The 18,870-nt window shown below is 41.1% G+C and overlaps 1 protein-coding gene and 2 long non-coding RNA genes across 6 annotated transcripts in view; 1 reads left to right on the plus strand and 2 right to left on the minus strand.

The window, feature by feature from the left end:
• Positions 1-18,870, minus strand: part of LOC119866438 — a 35,359-nt gene that overhangs the window by 5,298 nt on the left and 11,191 nt on the right. The window contains exons 3-4 of the long non-coding RNA XR_005379743.1: positions 5,655-5,814; positions 4,118-4,366 (exon numbers count right to left, since the gene is read on the minus strand). This is a non-coding gene — a long non-coding RNA (uncharacterized LOC119866438). The remainder of the gene's footprint in view (positions 1-4,117; positions 4,367-5,654; positions 5,815-18,870) is intronic.
• LOC106557866 overlaps positions 1-18,870 on the plus strand; it is a 34,727-nt gene that overhangs the window by 926 nt on the left and 14,931 nt on the right. For all 4 annotated transcript variants that reach the window (XR_005379741.1, XR_005379742.1, XR_005379740.1 and 1 more), the window contains exon 2: positions 12,100-12,299. This is a non-coding gene — a long non-coding RNA (uncharacterized LOC106557866). The remainder of the gene's footprint in view (positions 1-12,099; positions 12,300-18,870) is intronic.
• Positions 857-1,967, minus strand: LOC119877638 (NHP2-like protein 1). The gene has a single exon (XM_038576489.1). It carries the CDS (start codon positions 1,922-1,924, stop codon positions 1,538-1,540), a length of 387 nt encoding a protein of 128 aa, XP_038432417.1. The 5' UTR covers positions 1,925-1,967; the 3' UTR covers positions 857-1,537.

An 18,870-nucleotide genomic window follows, 5' to 3' on the forward strand; every position in this document is an offset into this window, starting at 1 on the left:
GCATTCTTTCCCTAACTCTGGATCCCATGATTTTCTCCTGTGCTTTTTTTCCTGAAAGGTTTATAGTTTTACCTTTAAGTCTGTAATACATTTTGAGTTAATTTTTGTATGCTGTGTAGGGCTTAGGGCAAGGTACGTTTTCCCCTCTGCAGATGTCCAATTTCTCTAGCACGATTTGTGAGGAAGGCTATCTTTTCTCCACTGAACTGTTTTTGTGCGTTTGTCAAAAATCACTGGAACATATTTGTGCCAGCCTGTTTCTGTGTTCTCGTTCCTATTTCAGTGATCTATGTGTCTATCCCTTCACTAATACCCTATGGTCTTGATTACTTTTGCTATATATTATGATACAATGTCTTGGAATTGAGTAGACTGATTCTTCCCACTTTATTCTTCCATTTCAAACATTGTTTTACCTATTCTAGATTCTTCCTCTTCCATGTAAATTTTAAAATACTCTTGTCTACAAAGAGTACATACAAAAATCTTGCTGGAATTTGATTGCAATTGTTTTAACCTGTATATATATTTGAGGGATTATTTTTTTTTTTTTTTTTTTTTTTTTTTTTTTTTTTTTTAAATTGGAATATGAATATATTTCTTTATTAGAATGCTCACAAGAACGACACACTAGCACTGTCCTTCTGATATGATAAAGAATACATACATCTGACCCACATTCTGGCAGGAAACAGGCATAAGGGCTCTCAGAGCTGGTACCAAGTGTCCATTGAAGACAACTCCATTCACCAGAGAGGATGTTTCCTTGATTCCAATGTCTCTGCTGTAGCTTCCAGTCAGGGTTCTGTGACTTGCTCAGACTTCATTCCAGCGTCAGTGGACCCTCTTTTTTTTCGTAGCCACTTCTCAACTCCTTACATCAGCTGCCCCATGTCTAACTCACCCAGGCAGCCTCTGGAATTTTGCAGCACATCTCTTTGGTATGCTGCTGCCCTGCCACCCTCAGGGGCATGGTTGGGATTTGGGGGAAAGGGGAACATCACATTACCAAAGCAAACAGCAGGAGCATATTGGCAAATGACACTTGGACACACATCTAACAACCTCAAAGAATACATGCTTTCTCCCCTAATGATCCATAATCCCCTAGAGACCAAACACATATGGAATGATTCTGTACTCCAGGCACAAAGGATACAAAGTGAATGGTGTTTACATCCACCATGTCCTACATGCAACAGGAAGTGAGCTCAAACCAGATCTCTAACGAGGCTCTTCCCTGCATCTGAATGGTGTCACCACTCTGTTTCTGCCTGTTCTCAGCATTAGTTCATTTTCCAAAAGGGAGGACAGGATGGTAGAGAGAGAATAGAATGGGAGACAGAGGTGGGGTGGGGGATTAATATACAGAGAACCACCTGTAAAACAAAAATAATACAAAAATGCAAAACCCGGATTTAGTACTAGAATATAACAAGAGAAGGTAGCTGGAGAAACTACATGTGAACAGACGATATGATACACAACCCCACGGGGAGGACTGGACTCAGTGAGGAGTGGGACAGAGGCCAGTGGTTTACACTAAGAGCCTTTCAATGGACTGCTGAATGGACTGGATCTGCTGCTTCAGCTGCGAGCCTTCTTTGATGGTGACAGAACAGGCAATGACAGGCCTGGACACCCCACAGGCCCGCCCGAGGGCCTGCTTGGAGCGCACAAACACGTAGGGCACGTTCTTATCTTCACACAGCAGCGGAAGGTGCAGGATGATTTCCAGAGGCTCAGCGTCTGCAGCCATCACGATGAACTCAGAGATGCCTCTGTTGAGGGTTTTGGTGGCTTCGTTGGCTCCTTTCCGAAGCTGCTTGTAGTTACATGACTGCTGAACAAGGTCCAGTAGTTTCTTGGTGAGGTGGGCATCTGCAAGGGGGTAGGCCTTTGGATTTACATCAGCCTCAGTCATCTCTGCGATTCCGCGGTCCCGCCACCCTTCAGGGAGCGCCGGCGACGTCCTATTTGAGGGATTATTAACATCTTTACTATGTTGAGACTTCCAAACCATGCAAGCACTAAGCCTTTTCACTTATTTAGATTTTTGATTTATTGCAATAGTGCTTTGTAGCTTTAAGCATGCATGTCCTGTACATGTTTTGTTATATTTAAGCCCAAATACTTATCATTTTTGAGTGATTATAGATGGTAATGTATTTTTAATTTTGGTATTTATGTATCCATTGCTAGTATATAGAAATATAACAGAATTTTGTGTTTTCTGTGTCTGCCAACATTGCCCAACACACTTACTAATTCTAATGGTTCTTTGTAGATGTTTTGGAATTATCTACATAAAAAATCACTTAGGATACAATAAGGAGTGTTTTATTTTCTACTTTCCAGTCTGTATGCCTTCTCCGCCTTTTAAAAAATTGTGTTTAAAAAATTGTGCTAAAATACACAGTTTACCATCTTAACCATTTTTAAGTGTATAGTTCAGTGGTATTAAATATACTCATACTACTCTGCAGCCATTACCACCATCTGTCCCCAGAACTCGTTTCCTTTTGGAAAACTGAAACCCTATGCCTATTAAACACTAATTCCCTGTTCTCTCCTCCTCCAGCCTCCTACAAGCTACCATCTTCCTGTGGGTCCTTATGATTTTGATTACTCTAAGTACCTCATTTAAATGGAATCATACAGTATTTGTTTTTCTGTGATTGGCTTAATCCACCTAGTTTAATATCCCCGAATTTCATCCATGTTATAGTATTCTGCAGATTTTCCTTCCTTTAGTGTTGATATATTTTCATGCTAATAATATTCCATTGTATGTTTATATCACATTTTGCTAACCTTTTCATCTTTTTTAAAAAAGATTTTATTTATTTATTCATGAGAGACACACAGAGAGAGAAGCAGAGAAGCAGGCTTCTCACAGGGAGCCTGATGTGGGACTTGATCCCTCAACTGGGATATCGCCCTAAGCCAAAGGCAGATGCTCAACCACTGAGCCACCCAGGCATCCCTCTATTCATCTGTTGATGGGCACTTGGGCAGCTTCCACGTTTTAGCTATTGTGAATAGTGTTGCTATGAACATGGGTGTACAAATATCTCTTCGAGATCATGCTTTTAATTCTTTTGGATTATACCATTATACCCAGAAGCACTGTGTCATACTGTAATTCTATTTTTAATTTTTTGAAGAATGTCTAAACTGGTTTCCACAGTGGCTGCAACGTTTGATGTTCCCAACAACAGTGCATGAGGTTCCAATTTTTCCACATGCTCGCCAACACTTGTTTTTCTGTTTTCTTGACAGCATCCTTCCTAGTGGGTGTGAGGTGATATCCCACTGTAGTTTTGATTTGTAGTTCCTTAATGATGAGTGATGTGAACATCTTTTCATGTGCTTATTGGCCATTTGTGTATCTTTGGAGAAAAATCTGCATGAATCTTTGGCCCAATTTTGCCTTGAGTTTCTTTTTGTTGTTAAGTTGTAGGAGTTCTGTATAGATTCTGGATATTCGTCCCTTATCAGATGCGTGATTTACAAATATTTCCTCCCATGCTATGGGCTGCATTTGTACTGTGTAGATAGTGTCTTCAAATGTACACATTAAAAAAATTGTCATGAGGTCCGATTTGTCTATTTTTTTTCTTTTGTTACCTGTGCATTTGGTGTCAAATCCAAGAAATCATTGCCACGTCCATTGCTGTGAAGTGTTTGTCTTATGTTTTCTTCTAAGAATTTTGTTGTTTTAGGTTTTACATTTAGGTCCTTGATCTGTTTTGAATTATTTGTGTGTGTGGTGTGAGGTAAGGATCCAACTTTATCTTTTTATTTCCTGTTCTGGTCTTGTCATACTGAGGAGAACTTCCAGTATTACGGTGAATAGGAGGGATGATAGAGGGCATCCTTATTTGTTCTTGATTTTGGATAGAAGTATGTGGTCTTTCACCACTAAGTATATTGTTAGCTATAGATATTTTTGTGGATGATTTTATCAGATTTATGAAATTTTCCCCTGAATTACTAAGTGCCCTTGGAGCCCTCCTGGCACTGTGATAGCTTCTTTCAAACCTTCCCTGGGGAGCAGGAGAACATCACTTTAAATCAATCATGATTTGCTCTCAGTGATGAAGTCCTCTCTTACCTTGTCAAATCTTCAGAAAGGAGGAAATGGCTGTTGAGTATAGATAACCAGAGCCAATGGTGTCAGCCATTAGAGGAGAAAGAGCATCTGCAGGTGGAATCAGAAGCATTATAATTGGATCCAAAGAGGTCTCAACATCTCTCCCAGGGTCTCCAAGTCTAGTGGGATTTAGTTTTTCTGCCATCAGATGCCTCCAAGGTAGCAACATGGGCCCAGACTTAATACCAACTCTGGCCATATGGTGAGAGCCTGCAATGGGAAATAGTACTTGTTCTTAACCGCGCTGACTTTGTTTTCTCTCTGGGCTCTTGTTCTAATAGTAAAACAATTAAGAGTGGAAGGCACTTTGGAGATAATGAAAATTATTTTATAGGTGAAGACACTGAAGCCCAGAATGGGGAAGTAATTTGTTCAAAGTGAGCTAGTAATTGACCAAGCCGGGACTGGGTCAGTTGAACACTACATATGGAGCTCTCAATTACCAGCTTTTCTTTTATTTCTAATGTCTCAGTGATATCTAATAGTTATTGAGTGCTTGCTAAGAGACAGAGTACTTACTAATTGACTTTTATCTTTTTAAATTTTAATTGCTATAACAACTTTATTAAATAGATACTTTCATTGCCTCCATTTTGTAGATCAGGAAATTGAGGCTTAGAAAGATTAAGGAAAGTGCCAGGGCCTGATTCTAAAATCAGCACAACTAGCTACTACACCATACCACTTCCCCAGTAAGATAAGCCTTTGCTTTCTTTTGCTGTCATCTATTCTGGATGGATTAGGGAGACATTCTCCAAAGGCCAGGCAATTTCTCTTAGGTGTGCCTACAATGTTGGTGTCTCCCTACCAATTGGAGGAAATGTGGAGGGAAGATGAATCCATTCATTCTAGTTTTCCATGACTGAGAAGGGCTAAGAGGTGAAGAACATGATTCAGCCATATTATTTTGCTTTTTCTAAAAAGAAAACTCCTTATTAAAACAACAGTGTAACTATTAGGCTATGTCTTAATTATAACCTAGGGCTTACAGTTCTTACAGAAAGATATGATTAGGACAAAATTAAAATATGGCAGTGAGTATAAGTTGTCCCACTCAAGTACTGTTTTCAGTTACTCCTTATTTAAGCTTTGGCTTTCTTTACTCTTTTATATTTTTCTCAGTGATTCCAGGGTTTCCACTGTAAAACTATCTTGCCTGTACAAGGCTTCCAGGAAACCAAACCAGCCACTGGCAGCTTTCTTGTACATACAGCCTGAAGGAGGCAGTTCTCTGGGCAATTCTATTTTGCCTGTGTTGAGTTATTCACAACCAACCTCTCTATTCTCTGGTCTACTTTTTCTTCCATTCATCCATCCATTAAATTATTCTTTCATTCAACAGTTACTTATTAAATGCCTACTTACAATGACCCTACTACATTTTACTCTTTACAAAGAGTTCATGTGGCTTGTTTAGTTTCTTGTTTTTTCCTCTGATAGGCTATGAGCCCTTCAAGCAAGAACAAGAAAGGGTCTTATTGCTATCTGTGCCAAGTACCTGACATAGAAGAAGGTATTCAATCAATGTTTGTAGAATTGTATTATCCATCCCATGGTGCCTGTCTTCTCTTCAAGTCTTCTTAAACAGACCTTTCTTTCTGCTTTCAAGTTTCATAGGACATTCAAAAAGTACAGAGAGACAATAATTTTACCAGAGTCTGAAAGCAGATACAAAAAGAGGGAAAAAAAGTCAGGAAAGTGTTCAGGAATAACCAGGAATAATCAGAATAATCAGGGAGTGTCATCCTCATGACTGTGGTAATGTAGATGGATTTATCCCAGCCCTGGGTGGAATTTGATTGCTTCATTCTACATGTAATCTTTATCACCTTTTGGGTGCCCCTTTTCTCTCTAGTGTTCCACATATGGATCTTTAAAAAAATTTTTTAAAAGACTTTTATTTATTCATGAGAGACACACAGAGAGAAAGGCAGAGACATAGGCAGAAGGAAAAGCAGGCTCCATGCAGGAAGCCCGATGTGGGACTCAATCCTGGTACTCCGAGATCATGACCTGAGCTGAAGGCAGACACTCAGCCCCTGGGCCACTCAGGCTTTCCCCATATATGGATCTGATGTCCCTCCTGCCTTAGAGATGGCTTAGTGACTTGGGCCATCTCACATGGCACATCAGGGACTGAGATATGGGGAGAAAACCGTCATTTTTAAATTTTAATAGTCAAATCTAGATATCATCACCATCATATTATATTCACTATTTATGACCTCTTATTAAGTGCCAAGAATTTTATATGCATTATCTTTCCCCCAAAATCTTTCCTTTGATAACATTTCAAATCCATAAGAAATAGTAAGAATGTACAATGAAACATCAAGTTTCACTAATTGCTTTAATTCTTACACCTACTTTCTTATACCGTTTCACATTTTTGCTTTAACTCTCTCCCTCCTTCTCTTTCTCCCTCCCTCCCTCCCTCTCTATTTTTGAATCATTTGAGTTACTTGCAGACATTGTGACACTTCACTCCTAAATATTCCATCATATATCTCCTCAGAACAAGAGCCTCCTTCTACATTACTAAAATAAAATTATTGCACTGAGGAAATTTAACATTAAAACAATTCCATTATCTATTATACAGTCATTATTCAAATTTTTCTGATTTTCCTAATAGTAATCCTTCCTCCCGCCCTTCTCTCCCTCCCTCTCTTTCTTCCTTCCACCTATCTAGGATCTAAATAAGGATCACATATTGCATTTACATTTCATACTTCTTCAGTCTCCTTTAATCTAGAACACTTTCTCAGCCTTTTTTTCCTTTCATGCCATTGACAGTTTTGAAGAATCCAAGCTAGTTATTTTTCAAAGCGTCCCTCAATTTTGGATTTTTTTTTGATGTTTCCTCATGGAAAGATTTGGAATAAATATTGTTGGCAAAAATAATTACATAAATGATACTATGTGTTTCTCAGTGTGTCACATCAGGGGGCAGAAAATGTCATTTTGTCTCGTCATTGGTGATGTTATGATCACTGGGTTAAGGCAGTGTTTGCATGATTCCCACACTGTGAAGATACCATCTTCCTTTGTAATTCATAAGTAATCTGCAGGGCAATACTTTGAGGTTGTATAAATATCCCCCGTCACTCTTTCATCCAACACTTTTAGTATTCACTGATGATAATTACACATTATCTTTTCAAACGCACATAACAACCCAGTGAGGTAGATACTATTACCCATATTTTTGCAGTGAGGAAACTGAGTCTCAGAGAGATGAAGAAACCTGCCCAAGTACCCACAGTTGGGTACTTGTGGGTACCCAAGTACCCACAGACTGGATTTTCAGTCTTGGCCTCTACTCTTACTACTTACTGCACTATACCATCTGGAGGGAGAGATCTCATCTCTTTTGCTTCAGGCAAGACCAGAAAAAGTGATATTTAAGATCACAGAAGACACAATTTATTTTAGCTTGAGTCTCTTCTCTTTATTCTCTAAGTATTTTTTTTTCTTGCTGAAGCCTGATGCCTTTCAATTCACCTTTTTCTATTACCTGAACCACAGTGAATGAGTCATGTTTTTGTCCAATTGTCCCTAGACTATGGAATTCTGCCTTGGTTGATGCAGGGTGTCCAGGACCTCGATGGCTGCCAGTACCTCACTGTGATGGATGCAGTTACATATGGCAGTGGTCCATTCAGGAGTGAGAAAGACCCCTGCAGAAATCCATAGGATGATTACAGTGAACTTCTCCCCAGCTGTGTGCCAGATCCCTGGGCATAGGGGTACGCAGCAAAAACAAACAATGTCAGCCTTGAAGGAGATCACAATTAGGTATGGGGGAAATACAATTCAACAACCATGCTACTATGTGCCAAGTATTACAGTAATTACTGTTCATTTGCTACTCCGGGGACATAGAAAAGGGAAGGATGCCTTGAATTTGTGTGGGCATGGGGGAGGTTGCTGGGGAAGATAGGCCTTCCAAAGGGAAGGGAAGAAAGTATGAGAAGGAAAGGAAAGGCGGGGAAGAGATTGGTAGACATGCGATGAGAGGATTCTGGAAGGTACCCAGAAACACACCCTACCATAGACTCAGCAGTACTTGCGTGGCTGGGGATGGTTGCAACTGTCTCTGGCCATCAGAAACCTACTGCTGGTTATCAGCTCGGCTCAGTTCAAGGGTTTAGATATGAGCTTAAGCATCCTCCATTGCTGCCCCGTGTCCACTGCCATTTGTGTTGTAGGCACGGGAGTAGGGTGGGGGAGGGAACCAGGGAAGGAAGTGGTGAGGATGCTGAGGAGCAGGGACAAAGTGGCCCTGAGAGCACTAATTGCAGCTCCAGCTGTGTAAGGGCCCTGTGATCTTCCTGCTTGCTGCTCAGTACACCGCATAATGGACATTTAGTTATGGAATCTAAACAGTCTGAATCTCATTCTGTCCAAGGGAATAATCACATCACAAGCTGGAAGGAAGGAGTCTGCTGCGCTGATTAGACCAAGGTATACACAGGCAGGGACAAGTTCTGGCTGTCATTTTTCTGCTTGGGCCGCTGACACACTGCATAATTCGGGCCAATTAGAAAACAGCTGCATCCCTATCAGTGAGTTGATGTAATGACTTCATACAGCATGGCCTTGGGCTGTGCTGGACCTCTCCATGCCCTTTTTGCCTTAACGATAGTCAGCAAAAACAGTGACAATTAAATGACATTTTACTGTGCCCAGGTGCTTTAATTTATTTACACAGATTACCTATTTAATCCTCACAGTACCCCAAACAATTAGGCAATACAAGGGTTCCTATTTTGTACAGGAAGAAACCAAAGCTTAGAAAGGGTACGTAACTTGCCCAAGGTCACACAGCTAAGGAATTGTGCAACTGGGACTGAATCGGGCAGTGTGATTCCGGAGCCCACACCCATGCCCACTCAGCCACATTGCTTCTAGTCCCAGGAAGACGTAGCTCAGGCAGGAGTGCTAGTGCTTGTTACACCGAGTGATTACGTTGTTCATTCACTTTGTTGTTTTTAGCTGAGAAACTCCATGAAGGAAGGGGATGGCCATTTTGTTCACCATTGGATCACCAGAGCCTAATACTGTCCTCAGCACATTGTAGATGTTTAATATGTATTTTGGGGTGACTGACTAGCAAAGGATCAGACCACAGAGTCTATTTCACATTTTGCAGGAGAAGCCAATGAAATCAGGCTTTCTCTGATCTCCATTTCTCAGTGTGTGAGCTCTCTTAAGTTGGGAGGGGGGTAGGTTGCGGGGAGATTCACCAGAGCTATTCCTTCCTTTGCCCTTACTTTTACCTCCTATAGCACCCACTCATGCTTTGATTGATTTATTCAGCAGATATTTAATGAACATCTATGACATACCAGGTACTGTTTCAGGTAGAGGAGTAAGCAAGACAGATAAAAATTCTTTCTCACATGGAGCTTGCAATCCAATGGAATAGACAAACAATAAACAAGTCAAATAATGCCGTATGTGCAATGGAATAGATGCTTATGAAGGAGAGTATGATGTGTCAGAAAGAGAGTGAAAATTTTAGATAGATGACTAGTAAAGGCCTCAGTGAGAAGGTGATATTTGACTATATATTGGAAGGAAGAAAGAAGGAAAGCCCTGCAAATAATGAGGGAAGGAGCTTTCCAGGCAGCAGGTGCAAATGTCCTGGGGCAAAATCATGCTAGATGTTAGAGGAACAATGGGGAGGCCAGGGGTTAGAGGAACAATGAGTGAGAGGGAAGTGATGGGAGACAGTTCAAGAAACAATTGTAGTCAGGCTGTTCTAGATCTCAAGTCCTCTAGATCTAAGTCATGACCCTGGCCTTTGCTCTGAGTGAAGCAGGAAACCACTGGAGGATTTTAACAAAGGACATAATCTGACTTTCCCTGTTATTCCATAATGTTACTTATATGTGTATCTATCTTCCCTTCTACATCCCAAAGTTGGGATCATATATATAGTCCCAATGCTGAGCACAGCACCTGGCATAAAGCAGATGTTTCAATACATTGCTATCAAATGAATAAACACACAAAAAATACAGAACAGAATGAACCAACCTAAATCACAGTGCAAAGAGAGGCCCAGGGGAAGGATCCATACATTCTGACTGGATGACAGAGGGATGTTTTATGGGGCAGGTGCCTTTTTCATCTAGACCAGGAAGAATGAAAGACTTTCCCTAGCTTAAGGGAAAAGAAAAAGTTTATTAGGCTGAACAAGGGACAGGAGCAAAGGTTTGGAGGTATGAGGGTGCAGGACAAATTGAGAAAACACTGAATAGTTAAATGTTTCTGGAGCACAGGATGAGAGGAGGCTCATAGCGGGATAGGAGGCCAGAATTACAGACTTGGGCCAGATCACATAATGACTTGTGTGTCTAGCTAACAAGGGTGGATTTTGGACTGAAGGCAATGGGGAGCCATCGCAAGATTTTACAGGTATGTGAATCCATTTCGGAGGGTGGGATTCAGCTCATTAGGTTTTGGCTGTTAACTGGATCATGGCTTGTAGCCAAAGCAGGCAGCAGGCCATGCCAAGAATGATGTCTGGGCAAGCTTGTGCAGGCTCTTTGTGCAGAAGGAAAGAGTCCGTCTGGGGGGTGGGGGTGGGGGGAAGGGCTTCTGACACTGCACAGTGAAAAAGGTAGCAGTTACTCAGGTATGTTCCACAGGTACCCGTGTCCAGCTCAGGACCAGCTATGGTTTCATTATGCCGCTCATCCAACCCACCCGCCCTTATGTAAAAATCCATCAGCTATAAGGCTCCCGGGGTTATTTAATTTTTTCTCCTGGGCTGAGGGAGGTTGTTGAAGTTGACATGACCTGCTCTACCCCTGCATGGTGTGCTGCTCCACTACTATCTAGTCCTGAAACAAGGCATTAGTCACAATGATTGAGGTGTTCCTTCTAGAAAGGTGGAGCTGAGGCTTCTCCTTCTCAGCCAGGAGGGGGAGTGCAAAGGCACCATTTGACAGGTCAAGCTTTGAACTATTCAGGCCTCTAACTGTTGTGGGCAGAGGTGCTGTCGGTGGTGGGGAAATGGCCTTCCAGGAAGCCCTTTTATTGTTGATTTTTTTTTTTAAGATTTTATTTATTTGAGAGAAAGAGAGTGAGCAGGGAGCAGAAGTGGAGGGGAGGGAGGAGAGGGAGAAGCAGACTCCCCGCTGAGTGGGGAGCCTGGCATAGGGCTCAATCTCAGGATCCCGAGATCATGACCTGAGCCAAAGACAGATGCCCAACTGACTGAGCCACCCAGGTGCTCCTCGGAAGCCCTTTTAAAATGGAGATGGGTTGGGACGCCTGGGTGGCTCAGTGGTTGAGCATCTTGCCTTTGGCTCAGGGCATGATTCTGGGATTGAGTCCCGTATTGGGTTCCTCCTGGGGAGCCTGCTTCTCCCTCTGCCTATATCTCTGCCTCTCTGTATCTCTCATAGGTAAATAAATAAAATATTAAAAAATAAATAAATAAAATGGAGATGGGAGTACAGCTGAGTTGAGAGTTGTCAGCCATTCCTTTGAGGGAATGGGCTTGTCCTTAGGCTGGAGACCAAGGCTACCACCTTCCTGCTCCAACTCTGTGCTATCAGGCTGTCCCATGCTGTCACCTTTTTGCTCCAATTTAGTCTTTCCAGGTTAGCTGCAAGGGATCCTTGGTCCCCACGTCCCATACCTACTGCTGCCTCGTTACCCAGCTGGCCAACCACAGCTCCCCAGTGTGTTTGCAACCTAGGATCCCTGCCTGTAATTGTCCCTTGACAGCACACTTCAGTATCTTGAACCCACAAAACACAGCAGCAGATGACCACATGGCTTTTCAGGTCAGGAGTTGGGGGAGCTGAGGCAGGAGCAGGAATAGCATGGCTGGGAGAAACACAAGCTTTCAAGCAATTTGGGGGAGTGGAGGGAGAAACTTCTACCAGTAATTCCCAGTGCCCTTTCCACTGTATTTTGTGAAGGAAAGCGTGTCGTCCTCGGCTGAGGACCAGCTGGTTTGCCAAGGTGGGAGAGAGCTGGGCTGCAGGGACTCGGGGACTTCGTGAACCTGCCATGGATGGAAACCACACGAGGAGCAGAACTCAATAAAGAACGACACACTTGGATGAGTCCAGTCAGCGTCATGGTTGTCAACTGTGGCTTTCCTCACAGTGCAGTCAGGGTAATCACTCTTTCATTATCTCGGGGTCCTCTGGTAGTCCAGGCTCATTATGTACATGTGGTGTGGATACTGAGACATTAGCTGGGTTGGCCCTTCCTTATTAACTCCTTCCAGACAAACAATAGAACGCTCATCATGGAGTCAGATTACAAAAATTAACTATAAGTGTTTGGGAAAGGGCACAGCTGAGGGTGGACTCATGAGTTGGATTGAAAATGGGTTTCTCTCCAGGCCCAGATAGAAAAGATTTTTTTGGTTTCCATCCTTCCGTTAGGGTTAATGGATAACTGTCAATATCTGTTAAAGACTTTAAAAAATGCTTGTAACCATTGACCTAAAAATTTAACATCTAGGAATGTCTCCAAAGAAATTAGAAGAACCACAAATATTGAAAATAAGAATATTTATTATCACAGTACTATTTATAGTAATAAAAAATGCAGCCATTAAAAATTGCTATTTCAGAATATTTGTTGACATAGGACATATTTACAATTTTTTAAATTTCAGAAATAATTTATATAGAAAATTAGAGCAAATATAACAGATATCTATATCCACTGCAGCCATGTTTAATAAATGTTAACATTTTCCGTATTTATTTAAGAACTTTTTAAGATGGGTGCCTGGGTGGCTCAGTGAGTTAAGCGTCTGCCTTTGTCTCAGGTCATGATCTCAAGGTCCTGGGATTGAGCCCCATGTTGGGCTTCCTGGTCAGTGGAGAGCCTGTTTCTCCCTCTGTTCCTCCCCTGCTCATGCTCTCTCTTTCTCAAATAAATAAGTAAAATCTTTTTTAAAAGTACACTTAAAAAGAAAAAATAACTTTTTAATAAATAAAAGCTTTTAAGAAATAAAAGGTACCATTGAAGCCTCTTACATTCCTTTCTTCCTTACTTCTTCAGAGGTGACTCGTTTCCTGAAATTTGTATGAATCTTCCCATCCAGAAATTATGCTTGTACTATATATCTCCATAAAAATATAAAGCATATTTTTTATGATTTATAAAAATTGCAATATCCTGTAATGTGCTATTTTCACTCACCACAATTTTGAAGATTTACTCATTTTGATGATACTGATGAGATTTTTTTTATTGTTCTAGATAGTGTTTTAACTACACAAATATACTTAATAAACTTCTTTTTGGTCAGATTATACCAGTTCCATGAGTCATCTCTAAGAGAACACACCCATCTAACTACCACTCAAGTCAAGAAAGAGCATTGCCTATACCCCAGAAACTCTCCGTCATACCCTCTTCCAACAACTATGTACTATTTTCCTCTCCAAAAGTAGCCACGGTCATATTTCTAATAACATCATCTGGCCTGTTTTTGAGCATTATATAAAGGGAAACATGGTGTTCTACATTCGCCAGTTAGCTCATTTGTTAATTATGTTGTTCAAATCTTCTCTTTTCTTACCGACTTTTTTGGGTCTGTTATTAGCCATAGAGAGAGATGTATCAGCTTCACTGTAAGTGTGGATTTGTTGTTTCTCCTTATATTTCTGTCAGTTTCTGCCTTAAATGCTTTAAAGTTATGTTATCACATGCATATGAATTTAGATAATATGCATTTAGATATTTAGATAAAATTTAGATAATACCTAATATGAATTTAGGTAGCTTTCTGGTGAACTGACTCCTTTATAATTAAATAAATCTTCACCAGATAATGATTTTGCTGTGAAGTTTACTTTCTCTACTATTAGAGTAGCTACCCTAGCTTTCATCCGGTTAGTGCTTGCATATCTTTTCTATTCTTATTCTTGTATTCACTTCCTTTCTGTTTACTCATATGTAAAGAATGCTTCTGGTAAGTAGCATACAGCTGGATTTTAAAAATCCATTTTTACAACTTTAGTTTTATATTTGTATTTGTATTTAACCTATTTTTATTTAGTGTTCTGCCCATTTACATGTAATGCAATTACTGGGATACTTGGGTTCTTTTTTTTATTTTTAAAGATTTTATTCATTTATTCATGAGAGACACAGAGAGAGAGAGAGAGAGAGGCAGAGACACAGACAGAGGGAGATCAGGCTCTGTGCAGGGAGCCCGACGTGGGACTCGATCCTGGACCCCGGGCTCACCACCTGAGCCAAAGGTAGACGCTCAACCACTGAGACACCCAGGCGTCCCATGAGATAAGGACTTGGGTTCTTATTACCATTACTGTATTTGCTTTCTATTTGACCTACCTATGTCCATGTTCATTTTTTCCTATTTGTATGCCATCTTTTGGAGCAAGTAAATATTTGAGTATTTCATTTTTCCCCTATATTAACTTGGGGATTATATATTCTTTGTTCTTTTAGTAGTTAGGCTAGAAAACATGCGCCTTTGACTTACAGTCTAACAGAAACTATTATTTTTACCATATCCCTAACAACACTAGACCTTAGAATATTTTATGTATATTCACTTCTACCTTTTACATCATCTTCATGCATTTCAATTCTACATATATGCTAAGCCCCATAATATGTTCATATTACTTAATTTTATAAAGTCAATATTCACTATGTCTTCCTACATTTTTACTTCTTCTGTTATTCTTCTTTCCTTCATACATTTCTGTATTTTCTTTTCTTTTTTTCATTTTGTATTTTCATCTGGGATCATCTTCCTTCTGCTTGAATAAACTTTTAGATAACTTTTAAGGCAGACCCAATGGTAATAAGTTCTCCATTTTTTATTTGTCTAAAAATGTTTTTCTGTTGCCTTCATTTTTGAGAACTAGTTTTGGTTTGTATAGATTTCTGGGTTTGCAGTTAGCTTCACTTTAGCACTTTCAGGTTTGTGTTCCATTGTCTTGTGGCTTCCATCATCTCTGTGGGAAATCAAACATAAGTCTTATTGTTGCTACTTTGGAGGTAATGTGTCTAATGCATTTAAGATTTTTTTTCCTCTTTTGTTTTCACTAGTTTTCCTGTGATACACCTAGGGATGACTTTATTTATGGGATTCAAATATATTCTTGAATCTGTGAGTTGACACTTTTTATCAGTTCTTGACCATTATCTTTTCAAAAATTATTTCTTCTTTTTCTTTGTGGGACTATATTTTCAGGTATGTTAACTCTTTTGATCATAGTTCCCAGTGTTTTATCCTCTTTTGTATATTTTGCATTTAAAAAATTGTCTTCTTTGGGGCACCTGGGTGGCTCAGTTGAGTGTCTGACTCTTGATCTCCACTCAGGTCTTGACCTTATGGATTCTGGGCTCAAGCCCTGCATTGGGCTCCATGCTAGTGTCATCTTCCCTTCTGTTTCCTTAAAGGAGCAAATCATATTTATTTTTTAGTCTATGCTGGTTAACTACAGTATCTGGGTAACTATTGTTCTATTTCTCTCATTTGCTTTTATTCATGGTTTTTGATGCCATCATCCTACTTTTTGGTGTGTCTTTTAACATTTTATTGAATTCTGGACTGTTACTTATAACAGTTTTTAAAGACTCCAGAAGTTGTTACTGACATTAGGAAGGGTTCACCTTTCTTCTCTTAGACGGGCAGAGTGGATGCTGATTGCCTGGCTCTATCCAGGGGCTAGGATGAAGCAACAGTCAAGGTTGTTGCTACAGTTTGGTAAAGCTCTGTCTAAACCTGGTTTGCTCCTGGCCCATGGGCTTAAACCTCCACGGTTTCCAATCTAGTCCTGGAATGTTCACTGGGGCCCTTCTCCCAAACTCTAATCTTTGTCTCCTCAGTACCGCGAAACTGCCAGAAATCCTCTGCCAGGAATCTTAGACTCCGGCCTTCTGCAGTTAAAAGAATTTGGCAAATGTATTGTGGCAAAACTCAGACATATTTTTGAATGTCCTCTGATCTCTAATTTTTGTCACTTAAATTCCCTGAGACTTCTGGAGCTCTGATGATTTCTTGGTCTCCTGCAGTGACCAACACCTGGGAAAATATTCTCAACTATTTCCTGTCCACAGGATTGACAAAGGCCCTCAGAGAACCAGCAGCTGCAGGTCAGCAGCTTCCTCTCTGCAGCTTTCCCCTCTCTGGAATCATATCCTGTGTCATCCTCACTGGTCCACAGGCTCTATGACGCCTTTAAACAAGATGTTTGCATTTTATCTGCTTTTCTAATTGCACTCTGTGGGGCATTGGTCTGCCACAGCTTTCCATCCTACCCAGTAGTGAAAGTCCTCCAGGACTCATTACCATATACATGTTTCTGAATGCCACACATTTTGTTTTGAAAAATTATAGAGATAAATTGAGGTTCTGGGTGTTGTTATCTTCCTCCAGAGGGGATATAAGCTTGCTTCTGGCTGTTAGCTAATCTGAGGGTAGGTCACTTTGATTCCATTAGGAATTGACATAATTCAAAGCTGGGCTTCTGTCTTTGTCATCAGAGCACAGCCCTTTGGGGTCCCCTCTGAGTTCCTGGGGTGTTTACCAGGCCCCCTCCTTCCTAGTGGACCCTGGACTGAATTATGGTTTTACTACCCCCAAAAGACTGCTCACTGATTTCTCAGCCTCTCCATCATTGCTTTTGTTTAGAGACTCTAGCTATTGCTTCCTGGGGGTAAAGAAGCCCCACATTCTGAGTTCCTTTCTCTTGATTTCCTTACTCTTTCAGATGATAGCACCACAAAATTTCACTGCCTTGACCATGTTTCACAGGACTTCAGATTTTGTTATATGCTCTCCAGTTTTTTTTTTTTTTAGATTTTATTTATTTATTCATGAGAAAGAGAGAGAGAGAGAGAGAGAGAGAGAGAGGCAGAGACACAGGCAGAGGGAGAAGCAGGCCCCATGCAGGAGCCCGATGTGGGACTTGATTCCGGGACTTCAGGATCATGCCCTAGGCCAAAGGCAGGTGCTAAACTGCTGAGCAACCCAGGAATCCCCTCTCCAGTTTTTCTAGTTCCCAGAGGGAGAGTTGGTCCAAGCCCAACCCAATCAATCAGTAACAGAATAGAACTCTCAACAATGTGTGTGTGTGTGTGTGTGTGTGAAAAAGAAAAGCAGTTTTCAAAACAGTATGTGCTGTATGGTGCTAACTTGGTTAAAAATAAGAGTATGTGCGTAGGGATAGAACTCCAGTTGTTAATGGTGGTTCTTTCCTGGATGACTGGTTTATAGATGACTTCATATTGTCTCTATGCCTTTCTGTGTTTTCCAAATTTTCTATGATAAATGAGTTTCTTCATGTTTTAAAAAAAGCTATTTTGGAGAAAGACAATGGCCAGAAAATAATAGACAAAGGAACACCAGAGGGAAAAATGAAACCCCGGAATCACGGAAGAAGGAAGTTTGGGCCCCAAGAGATAGCTGGGAGGGGCTTAGCTCATCTTATTTAAACCCCTCATGGTCCAGATGAGGAAATCAGAGCCCATGAGGCAGCACGGCTTACCATCCAGGTGGAGACAGCACTGGTCAGGAGCTGGTCTGCTGGAGAGGTGTAAGCTCTTTCCAGAGGACTTTGTTGAGTAAATATGGGCTGCCAGAGTCACATGTTCCTCCCTGCCAGCCTGGGCCCCAGCCTGGGGCCAGAGCTGAAAGTCAAGAAGTCAGCTTGCCTCAGCCAGACCTTCTCAGGCAGAGTGGTGGCTGTCAATGGGAGGCCATGTTGTCTTTCCTCTGGCTTTGATTTTGTTGGTAATTAGCCTCAATAGGGGTTGGCCCTTTCTACAAGACACATTTCTAAGCTTTGCATTTGAAAGCTTCCTTGGTCTTCCCAGGTCTCCCTCCCCCCATATACTTCTTTGGCCTTTTGTACAACTGCTCTAAAGTCTTATGACACTATTCTGGCCATTCCATGATGAATAGTGAACTTGCTGTCCTCAAGTATATTTGTGTCTTTGCTCACATGGTCCCCTATAGAAAACCTCTTTCCCATTCCGATTCTCTTATCCTAATTCTATCTGCCCTTCCAGATTTAACTAAAGTTGTCAACTTCTTCAGTGGGTAGAGTCCATGCCTCTCATTTGGAATGGATTCTTTAGGCTTTGCATTTCTTTTTTGCTAATTGTCAGACCTTCTTATTGAGACTATAAATTCTGGAAGATAAGGATCATTTCTCCATATCCTGGCATCTTCCCTGGAACAAAAGACAGGGTCTTGCATAAGGTGGGCACTCAGTAAATATGCAAGGAGCAAGTGGTGAGCAGTTTGAAAGAAATGTGTTTGTGAGAGGCTGGGGCAGATCTAGAAGGAATTGACAAAGAATTTCGATGAGCAGCCAGCAGAAGGGTGGGCAGCAGAGAGCTCATTATCAGAGCTTGGCAAAAGCTTTCTGCTGGCTTTTCTTTCTTCCCTTGATTCTGGTGTCAGCTTCAGAAAGACATGAAAGGACCCCAGGTTGGGAGGGAACAGATATTGGAAGGAGAAAAATGAGTTGTACTGTTTGAGGTAAAGATGAAGAGGAAGCAATGTAATGCGAATCCAAATCTGGAGAGGTCGGGGGTGGGGGTGGGGACTGCCTGGAAAGGGATGGACCTCTGCAGTTCGAACACATTTTCTCAGGCATGAGGTAAGCTGGCCTCCTGAACAAAGAACTGAAATATCAGTTTGGACCACGAACAAACAGTATGTGAGTTTTGGTGTCAAA

This window comes from Canis lupus, chromosome 27 (genome assembly GCF_011100685.1).
Source record: "Canis lupus familiaris isolate Mischka breed German Shepherd chromosome 27, alternate assembly UU_Cfam_GSD_1.0, whole genome shotgun sequence".
Lineage (NCBI taxonomy): Eukaryota > Metazoa > Chordata > Mammalia > Carnivora > Canidae > Canis > Canis lupus.